The sequence below is a fragment of the Amphiura filiformis genome, chromosome 10 (genome assembly GCF_039555335.1).
Source record: "Amphiura filiformis chromosome 10, Afil_fr2py, whole genome shotgun sequence".
Taxonomy (NCBI): Eukaryota; Metazoa; Echinodermata; class Ophiuroidea; order Amphilepidida; family Amphiuridae; genus Amphiura; species Amphiura filiformis.
In genome coordinates this window covers 24,297,439-24,309,176 of record NC_092637.1, presented here as the reverse complement: position 1 = coordinate 24,309,176, position 11,738 = coordinate 24,297,439, and the positions used below count along the sequence as shown (strand labels likewise).

Genomic DNA, 11,738 nt, shown 5'->3' with positions numbered 1-11,738 from the left:
CAGTTAACCACTAGTGCGCATTGTGTTGACTGATTTTTCTTTCAAATTGTGAATGAAGTGAATTGACGCATGCGTTATGTAATTGCTCATTTCTTCGTAATCATTCAACCGATTCCTGTAAAATTAGCGTATAATATGCATAAATAAGATGGGCTATAAGCTGATTTTTAAATTTTTGGACTCTGATGTATATTTCTGGACTTACGTCCAAATTGTTTATGGGACACCCTGTAGAACCCAATGCGACTCAATTGTCGATTTTGATGTGTTACTGAGGTAACGAAACATCCTACATAGCACAAGCTATCATTTTTCTGATTTATCATGGAAATGCCAATAATTTGGGACCATTTTCAATAAAATCGGGGCATTTATCGAAGTCGATCGACGTAGTGCCAAAATTAGACACGTCACAATGTTACATTTTTGCTCAAAACTCCATAACCATACATCGTAGCTAGGTCAAACTATACGTTTTCTGAATCCTTATGACCAGAGGAACACATTGCTTGATTTTTCACAAAGTCAGAGCAATTTTGAACTTGACCTCTATGTCAACGACTTTTTGCAACCAAATAAGGGTACTGTTGAAATGCTTCCATAGTCTACAATGATAAGCGCTATAAGTACTGTATCTCAGCCGAGTACTGCAAATTTAACATGATTTGCAAGATTGTTACGGGAACTTATTGGACTAATTTAAGAGAGTCCACAGTAGAGCCATCAGGCGAACCTTTACGTTATCAAGTAAACACATAATTGTAGTAAATTTAAAATGACGTGGAAGTTTTTTTCCTGTTTTAAATAAATTCACTTGTACCAACTAATAAGCTATTCCGCATACCGTCGGCAATTGTGTATCATTACTTATAGCCCAAGAATATATTGGAATATTCCATAGGATTTTCACATGACAATATTTAGCAATAGATATACTTAGGCACATAATGTACTCTTTTATATACATTATATTTACACAGATGTTTCTGCTGATTATTAAGAGTCAGAACTGGCAGTCCTTTCATATTCGAGATTACACTTTCTGACTACTACTGAAAACAACCCTGATGTCAGTAGATAATAAAGGCATTATAAGACGTCGAGTAATGTATTGTTGGGTACCATGCATGATTCAAAATGTAAACGGCAATGAAAAATCACACACTGTTCTAAAGCATTTCAACTTTTCTCAACTGAACTTGCTTTGAATCAAATATAAGAGAGAAATCGTATAAAAATGCTACATAAATGCTTCTCACGTAACTGCTTTGTACATGTTTTAACGTGTTTGATTTTCGACTAATTCAGAGTATTCAAATAACCAATAAAAACGCAGTATTATTTTGTTGCGCGTCTTGAGTGAACGGTTGTTTCCTATCAAATCAAAACAAATATATTATCACGGTCCCAACATGTTTTAATGACATAGGTTTAGCACACTAATGAATCTAAACATTAATGCTCGCACTTCTGGAGTCAGTTTAATGTTGTTGTTTTTAATTTCGTACTTCCCATATAGGTACAAGACCACATATAAGCGAAGGCATTGTTCACAAAAAAGTACAGTATAATTACACTTTTGTTTGACTTGTCATAATTGTTCTCGTTGTTACTTTATTTGTGCTCTGAAACGTACTGCAACTACCTGCTTCTTTTTCAGATTTAGATGGTTTTCCTTTACTGCACTTGAATGGCTTGAGTAGCTTTCTTCTATGAGATGAGCTCATAATGAATACAACCCACGGATTGAGACAGCTGTTGGCCAATGACATGTAATAGTGGACATGTCTGAAGGTGTTAATGTAACTGCGAGCTTCTTTGAAATGGTGTTCATTCTTCGTGAAATGACACCACATTTGATAAACTACGCTTGGGAACCAGAACACAGCAAAGAATACCGATATTGTCACAGCGAGATAAGCTAACCTTGAGCGGGCTTTGTTTTGCTTCACGAACTGTTTGGAGTTACTCTCTGCAAATGTTTTTGTGCTTGCAAGTAATGTCTTCGCCATTTTGGAGTAATGGAATGCTATTAGAAAGCAGGGTATAGCAAACAGGAATACCAAACGAAGAGTTTCGTAAATCTGGGCTGATAACGAGCCTCTCACAACACTCATACACGTATAGAGGTTGACGTACGAAAACCAAAAGTATGGCATACCACAAAGGCAGCTAGCGATCCAGAGCAAAATCAATGAACCAATGGTCCAGCTCAATCGATTTGAAAATCGCGACTGCAATCCATGAACAATAGCTGAGTACCTCTCACGACTTAGGGCAACAAGTGAAAACACGCATGCGCTTTGGCATACAACAGGTGCAAATTGTTTCATGGCGCACCAAACTGTACCAATATGCCAGCATGGGTCTAATTCATGCTCAATACGTATTGGCGCTGTTACCAAAATATACATCAAATCCGCAAATGCTAGATTTGTGAGCAAAATGTTAGGTGTGTTTCTCAAGTTTGTATCGCTCCAAACAACAATGAGCAACCCAATATTTCCAACGATACCGACGAAGCTAAACACTGCCAGCAGTATCATCTGAGTATAATAGTTCGGGGACCTGTGCCCACACGCGAGCTCATATAACAGTTGTTCATAGTTGAGACTAGAATCACTATTGTTGGTAAAGTTTCCATCCATCATTATAGTTTAATACAAACTCTTGCGATATCCTTCTTAATGCATTCACGAAACGGGTGTTTTGTGTCTTCTTTGACCAGCTTGAGCTTGGCACTATGTTATTATGATAAACGTATATAGATGTAACCAACATGAACAGCCAGATAGGTAATCTGTAAATACAAAGAAAAGGAAAACATAATTCTTTTAATGTTTGATGGGAATAGGATAAATGTGAGTAATACACAAAAGAATACGAAAATTATCCTGAAAAGAAGGAGACAATATTAAAATGATAATTATGTCTAAGCGAGGGAAATGAACACAGCAACCAGAAAATGGCGGGCATATGTGGGGACGACGGCGCATGTCTTTTTGTGGTGTACATAATTAGAATTTACATTTTAATACTGACACACCAAAATACAACATAAGACCCACTAAATGTGTGTGTTATGTTATAAAATATCGCAAAGATATATTCTTTATAGCAATCTGTATTTGAGTGGTCCTTATTTGTTTTTGATTGTTATTATCTCGATGTATTGAAAACCCAAAATTATTTCTAACTTTTAAATATGAGAGGCAACCCTTTCAAGAAAAATCAGATCCGTTGGACACCAATTACTTTGATGCATCTTGTATATTATATCAAGATACGATATTACAATATATATCACGGGAGAAAGTGGCATATGAAAGTTTAAGGTTTAGCATGATCGGCTAACTCAGTAAGATCAAGTGGCGAGTAGAAGAAAAACAACACAAACTAACATAACACAAAAAATTAGCATAACAGATTAGTGAAAAAATGAAAAGTTTGTATGACAATCACAACATTTGATTTTACTGTATATGCTACCTTGATGATAATTATGAAATATTTACTGAACATACTATGGTTTTATTTGATGGTAGATGCATTTAATAATAATAAATAAATAAATTAACAATGTGATTAATTTGACCGAACAGTTAAACACAGAATACAACTCGACAGTAAACATCACTTATCGTTACCCGAGTGCAATGATGACGATTATAAGCCCAATCGCCATTGCAACTTCCGGAGTTTTTTTCGGGGGGGCAGTTTTGGGACACTTTGACCAGTGACATATCGGGCAAATTGCTGTAATTATTAATAATTAATTTATTATTTTAATAATGTTATCATCACAAATAACACATTTTTTTGGGTTTGTTTTTTATTCTAGTAACACGTTTTAAATTATATTTTGTACGCCAAAACCCCGATTTTTTCTGAATTTTCCCGATAGGTCAAAGGACAAAGTGTCCCAAAACTGCAAAAACTGTCCCACAATACATTGCAAACTTCCAATGCCGATTGGGCTTATTCTATCAGACATTATACGACTCGCATATATGTCAGTTTGACGAATCTGTCAGTGTAAAGGTATTTGTATTTGTTATGGTAGTGATATTGTTACGCCTACACGGTCTATTCATATGTTCAAAGACACTGGTATCAATATACAGCCTGGAGGAAATTGGTTGAAATATAAAGGATTGAATGTGCAACAAGAAGTAGGGTCAATAAAAATATACGCATGTTGAACTACTTTAATTTCCTGTCTCGCCTGCGCTTATTTTCGTGAGGTATCGCTTAGTTTTAAGTTGTTTATTGTTTTGATTTTATGTGTAAGTACCTATAACTAAAGCAGCCTTGACGAGAAACAAGATGTGAATAGTCTTATACATGTACTAAATAGTATTAATTCATTAAAGCTTTAATATTGTAATATTATTATTTTTCATGTTGTAAGCAGTACCCTTTCATCGTGTGTAACCATCATTTCGAATATGAAGGGTTGGTGTATTACCTTTATTAGTTCAGAGTGATACCTTTTATTTCTTACAGTGCTATGAAGCATTAATCCTTTACATACGAACTATATCACACTTTACCGATCATTGTTATCATTATGTTATTGAAAACAAATCTGTAATCTTTGTTAATTAAAGTCAATGCAAGTAACTTATGTATTTTCATTGTTTACGTTCCGTCACCCAATGAATTGTATATAAGGTGTCTTTATTTCTAACTACGATATGCATTTGTCAAATGCTTTGTTAAAACCAGCATCTAGGAATATTTGACCCGTTGGCATAAGGTAAGGTTATGTATCGAGCAAAAGCAAACTCTTTCTTTTGGTTATCACCACTGGTAATAAGTTTGTCGGAATATATGTATTTGGTTGGCTGAGATAAAGATATTGTGCAAGCAAAATGTAGCAACTAAAACCTGCATGCTGTTATAATAAACGTCTCAAAAAAATAATGACCATTATTCACAAACGGGTAATTATATTACAAATCTGAAAAATGCATTGGAAGCAGAATTTATTATTTGACACCTCATTTGTAGCAATTGACTAAATATTGACGTCACAGCGTACATTTAAATCAATGTAACCCAAGATTTTGAGAGTTGCAGTAAATTGTATTGATTTTGTAATTCAGTGTAATGGAAGGAAATCTGTGTAATGATATCTGAGTGTTTTTGTATTGTAAAAAGCTGTATTCAAGTGCAACTTTCAAATCTGGACCTCACTATATTAAATTGACCGGTGTTTTATTGTTTTTGGGCTATCGTATCAAATGAGGTGTCAAAATGCGCAGAGATAAATTCTGCTTGCAATGCATTTTACAGATTTGAAATACAATAGCCCATTTTTGAATAATGGTCGTTATTTAAGGGGGGGGGGTTACTTTTTTTGAGATGTTTATAACAAAAACAATGTTTAAATTGCACCAGCCAAAAAAACCAAAAGTTCCTTCGTGAAATCAAAATAATGCATCGATTACACTACAATACAAAATTGTTTTTACTGTTTTATCATGATCAGGTATAATGATTCTCTTTTTCCACTTAAAACGAATCAAAAGATAAATATATATTTGCACACTCTGTTGTAAAATTAAAATCATGTCAACGAAATATTGCACATGGTATACTTTTGAAATTTCACACTAACAATTTAAATTCATTGATGATTTTCATCAAACCATTGGTGCAAATTATAATATTTCCGAGTGTGAGGCAGCTGAATCCGACATTGCTTGAAATCAACAGTTTAGTCTAGTCCATTTTACAGTTTGGTCTTTAACATTATTGATCTTGTACATGGGTCACTCAGAGCCCTTCCTTCTATGAGACCGCCGCACCTCAATGCATCTTGCTCCCCTTGTCTTCAATACAATTACAAACTGACCAATTGTTACACAATCATTTCTCATCCTACAAACGAATGTTCTTTTATTGGATACATCATTCTATTCAATTTTCTAAAAAGTGGCACAAAAGGGATTTCATACATTTGTGTTTAGTGAAGCAGATCTCAGGATTGCCGAAACCAAAATGAATGATACAAACGGGATTTAAAACTATTAGGACTAGTCCATTGACGTTGATGTAAGCATCATGTCACAACAGTATTTTCTAATTGCCAAAGATGGCATTTTCCACTTTTGAGACAGGCTGAACGTGAACGAAAGTGTACTTTGACAAAATGAATATGGTCTCATTTATATTTATGATTAAAATATGTGATGCAATCAAGCAAAATCAGTCGGAACTCGGAAATATTGGTTTTGAGATATAGGCATACAAAGGAAATTATTTCCTTTTGTTTCCTGTTGTTTTGGAAACTTTTTAATTGCTTATATCTTTGGGACTTGGTTGTGTAATTTGAATGGTGTTTTCTGCAAAACCCAGATTTGTGAATGCTTTTTAATATCCTATAAGAAACTGACAATTTAATATTTCCGAGTTCTGACTGATTTGCTTGATCGCATCACATACAGCCTGTCTCACAAAAAATGTGCAAGTGAAAGGCGCCCTCTATGGCAATTAGATAATACCGTTGTGACATAATGCTTACATCAACGTCACGGGCGCAGTCTTAGCTCTCAAATGCCGTTTGTTCTGTTCAATTTGCTTGTTCCAATTTCGAGATATGTTTATTTAACAACGTAAGGGTAAAATCACAATTGTGCCACTGTTACTAGGGAAGAGAGCTGTACATGTAAATCAATGATTGCTGATGCTGATGCGTCTAATGCACTCCTCCTTTCGGGGCGCATGCATTAGACGCATCAACATCAGCACGCGTGCATTATTTTGTCTAATATCTCTCCCAACAAGTAATACGCGTTCATTAACATATAACATGTATAAGTGCGCAATATTTGTTTGTCTTTTAACATGTCTTAAGTGACTAAGAGAACAGCATTTACCATGATAAAATCATTGACATGCACATGTATTTAATTTTTACAGCAGAATGTGAAATATTTATTTATCTTTTAATCTCTTTTAAGTGGAAAAAGGGAATCATCATTCCTGCATCATGATAAAACAGTAAAAACAGTCAAAAATTTTGAAATGTGTAATTGATGCATTCTTTTGATTTCACGAAGGAACTCTTGATAAACTTGATGCTCTCACTGTTACATATAAAGCCCTCTTCCCCATTAAAAGTGGCACAATTGCGATTTTACCCTTTCGTCTTTAACTAAACATATCTCGAGATTAAAACAAGCAAATTGAACAGAACAAACGGCATTTGACAGCTAAGACTACATTCTTGACGTTGATGTAAGCATTATGTCATAACTATATTTTCTAATGGTCACTTGCACAATTTTTTTTGAGACAGGCTGTATAGGTTATAAAGTGAACAAAATGGCTATCTTAAAACTATAAAGAAAAGACAATATTAATTGACACTCAGGTACAAAAAAGAAACAGCTTATACTCTCCTATATGCAGTTTAAAACTTTTATTTTCTGACGTTTGAAGCAGACATTTTTTAATGACTAGTGGATTTCTATGTAGCCAATTTGAGTAACGAGTTTACAATCTGTCCCATTATACCCAAGGCGAAAACAATCAGCAATTACCAATAACCCATTAGATTATTTTTTGGTCAACTGCTTAAAGTCTAGACGATACAAACATTTTGAAACATACTAAACTCACGTCAGGTAACGGCACTTTTAACGCAAAGCTAACGTGTGTTGAATTTCTGGTTATTGTACAACTCATTAACAACAACATTAGGGGAGTAAATTTTTTTATTTTTTTATTTATAACATTCGGCCGAAGCCAGGCTAAACCCAATAGTGCTCAGAGGCTACTAAATTCAAGGGATGCCTCCAGATATGACGGGACAGGGATATGGGAAGAGGTCCGATTTTAGAAGCAGGAGGAAAACCGGAGCACCCGGAGAAAAACCTGCGAGGACGAGCATGGATCGGCAACCAAACTCATATGTGGCACCGCGGGGAATTGAACCCAGGCTACAGTGGTGAGAAGCGAGTGAGAAGACCACTGCACTAAATGGTTTCCAGGTATATCAACTAAGATGCTGCGATGTTTCTATGAATTACAAAATATCAACGCTTTTCTAACCATTGACTTATCATTGTTTTCAATTATACTAACATTGACAACATTGTAAATCATTAAATTGTCAATGCTTTTGCAATGAAAAGTTGATTAAATCGTAATTATCTAACATTTCATACAAAGTGGGTAACGGTGAATCCAACGGACGAGGGCACAAAACACATCACGAATCAATAAATGATACAAGAGGGCACCTTGAATATATAAACAATTGGAAAGAAATAGAGCAGGGTACGCTATTAACTTGACGGGGGGAAAAAGTAAAATTCAGACGTTACGCAGAAGAGGAACAAAAACAGCAAATGTAGGCATATAGAAGTAGGACAATATCGATATCCAAATATTATCGGTTCCAAGGCCCACAGCATGGGTCAATGGGAACACCGATGTGATGAAAATCACTGTGCACATAAGCAGACACATTAAACCAAACATCCAATCTAGGCACAAAAATATGCAAAGTTCGATGGCCAAAATTGCCAATTCGAGAGCCCAAGTACAGAAGTTGCAGAAACACAGTGACATTACAAAAAAAACCAAAAAACAACAAACAACACTGGAAGTGATAAAAATCACTGTACACATACAGGCAAACAGAACCAAACAAACCAAAAAACAAAAAAACAAAAAACAACAACAAAAAAAAACAGGAAAAAAAAACCCGACGTTTCGAGCTTTCGAAATTATTATGTTAATTAATAAAAGAAGATGAGCGGTTCACTTTATAGATTTATTATAGTTGAGACAGTAACTAATCATTAAGATTCATTTACTTGATGGATCTTTAATTGGGTTTTTTTGCTGCAGTTGGGGTAAGCAGTAAGTAGTATTGTATACTAACACAATCAATCCTGTACTGTCTATTATTACCTCCGGCAATTATTAGTGAGAACAGTTAGTGACACGATATATATGGAACAACTTTTTTTGCACATTGTACTGTGTCCTAGAAAAAAGTTCTTGTCGACGATTATTAGGTAACACACTTTCCGACGCATCAAGACACACCACAGCTTTCAGTATCTCATTGATTTACACTGCTTTAATTAGTGCTTGTTGATGTATGACTGTCCATCAACATGTTTGAAACAAGATACTGGTGTGATGGAAGTGATGTATCTTTATCAAAAAGTTATTTGCATGACCTACATTTTCTACTCAGATGCACACTAAAGATGACAAATTAAATATGAAGCTAATTGTAATGTATTGTTATCCCATATGTCCCGAAGCGTTTTCAACGAAAAATGCAAATACACATGTTTGCATTTCAGCTATATCAGATTTGCCAAGTGCCCTTCGGGTAAATGCATTTTAATATCTCTATTATTCAGGAACATTGACGCACAGTGGCACGGTAACCCACTTGGAGCTACTCACTGTAAATCGCAGTATTTATACGAAAAAACAAAAAACAAAACAAAAAAATAAATCAATTGACACTTATTCCTCGTTAACCCCGACACAAATTCATCGTGCTGTAATCATGCCAGTTGTCTGTACCTTGATCCAGTTTGGCCACAACGGCAAGGTACCCCATCGACAAGGATTGGAATGGCTACGGGGTAATGATGTGCATGCACCCGCGGCTCCAATGGGGGTGTGAGCGCAGAGAACTGGTTGAACCATATAATGTAAAATGTTATAATTTACTGTAGATTTTAATTTTAGTTTCTATACCGATATTATAGTCCCCACCACTAATCAGCCCCAGGCACTGAGAAAAATGTTTCCTACTAACGGGTTTATGTGTCGAAACGTTTTAATAACTAATGAAATCTCTTGTGTGTTTAGTCAATCATCATTTGCGAAGGCCACAACAATATAAAGAACTACCTACTTTTAATTTTGAAGTGTCTTATTCATTTTTGAACGCAATTAGTAATTAACATTAAACCGTTGTATTTGGTCAAAGGCTTAATGCCTAGACGATACTAACTGTCGATGTAATGACAGTAACACATATGGTACCAGAAACAAATTTGTTCGATCTTTGAATTGACCGTTGAGGCTGCTTCGATGCTTGTTAACAACTAAATGGCCAGAATTCATGCTCAATTTATATTGACAACTTCTAATACAGGCAATAATTTATATGTTACCACAATTAACAATAGTAATTTAACTGTTTTCATTAATAATAATGATCAACAAAGCATCGATGGTCGATCGAAAGATCGAATTAATTTGTTTCTATTGCCTAAGCAAATGTCATATTATTATTGAGAACTTTTAATTCATATTATGTCAAGCAACATTGATTATTTATAAAAGCAATATGCAAAGATATTTCAAATGTGTATTTTGAAAGCCGTTTTTTTTTCGATTAGCTTCAAACAAAATGCATATTGATCATTGTTCTTTGCTCTGCTCAATTAATGTTTGAAACATGCTTAGAGCATTTTCACAATGCCTCATATTCCACCGTAACACTTTACTTTCACACGGAGTGTGTCGCAATTATGTTTATCGTTCAATTCATAAAAAAAATATGAATCTCGTCCTACATAACTACCATATAATGTTATATATGGTACCCACAATAGATTTGGATCTATCCAGTGATACCAAAATAAGAACAACCATTCCCCACATAATGTCGCTATGAGCATGCCCTCGCAAAATTGAGAAATCTTGCTATGTTTAAGTATAGGCAAAATTGTTATTTGAATTAAAAACATTTAAACTAACTACCAAGTGAAAATTCGATGCATAATTTGCAATACTTTTACATAAACAAGTGCAAAATGAAAATCATGGATTTTATTGTATGTACCTATGGTGGGTCGTACGAACTCAACCCTCTATAGTCATTTTTAATAGTCGGCCCTACCCCCCAAATTAAGATGTTAAAAATTAAGTTGATTAAAAATGTTTTATATTCTTATCACTAAAATGAGCGCAAAATATGGCTCTAAGTGTAGCTTAAGTCCTTGTAACTTGTTTTTGTTTTTGACTTATAGACCAAAATCAAACTGGATACTTTCTTTTTGGGATGCGTTTAGAAACCTACTCGTATTAGTGAACGCGAAAGTCCAGTGATCGCTCCCATTCCGAGACTGAACGAAAGTGTTTCAGATCTTCCTTCCAATTAATCGTTCAACGAAGCCGGGTGATTCCGATGTCAATTACGAAAGCCCGCTCGTTTCAATTCAAATATGGTAGCACAAAGCCATGCCGAGGGATGTTACGCACTGACATGGAGATCGGGATGGGATACTTGTCAACAGCTGAGAGGTATTGGCACGCGTCTGATAGACACATGGTACGCGCAGTATAAAAGGTAACAACTCGACTCGGACTTAGTCCTATAGTCCGTATTGCGTGTATTGTCGTAAGGGGTTTGCAAATGTCTGCACAATATTTATCTAGGGAAGCCTCTTCAAATATCACCGCGCTGCCAAGCTACGTTGATCTATCGGCCTCTCTCCTTCAAACTGTCAAACGAGGCGGAACAACATCGTCACATAGTGCCCAGCACTATGTTGAACAAAGGAGAAGTCGTGCGCTTTCTTTGTTAAAAGCAATTTCTCAATGGATTTCATTGTATTGTAAGGCAAAGATTGAAATAAAACATGTTTCCATTTTTTTAAAGACCGTTTAGTCCCTAAAATCCAAGATGGCCGCCGTGATTGAAAATTTGCCATATTTTACTCATAAATTGCGCTTTAGTAGGGTAC

At 35.2% G+C, this 11,738-nt stretch overlaps 1 protein-coding gene across 1 annotated transcript in view; it reads right to left on the bottom strand.

Moving 5' to 3' along the window:
• Positions 1-216: 216 nt before the first annotated feature.
• The window catches only part of LOC140162665 (bombesin receptor subtype-3-like), a 71,167-nt gene continuing 59,645 nt past the window's right edge, over positions 217-11,738 (bottom strand). The window contains exon 2 of the mRNA XM_072185939.1: positions 217-2,800. Coding sequence (XP_072042040.1) covers positions 1,572-2,651 — 1,080 coding nt within the window. The 5' untranslated portion in view covers positions 2,652-2,800 and the 3' untranslated portion in view covers positions 217-1,571. The remainder of the gene's footprint in view (positions 2,801-11,738) is intronic.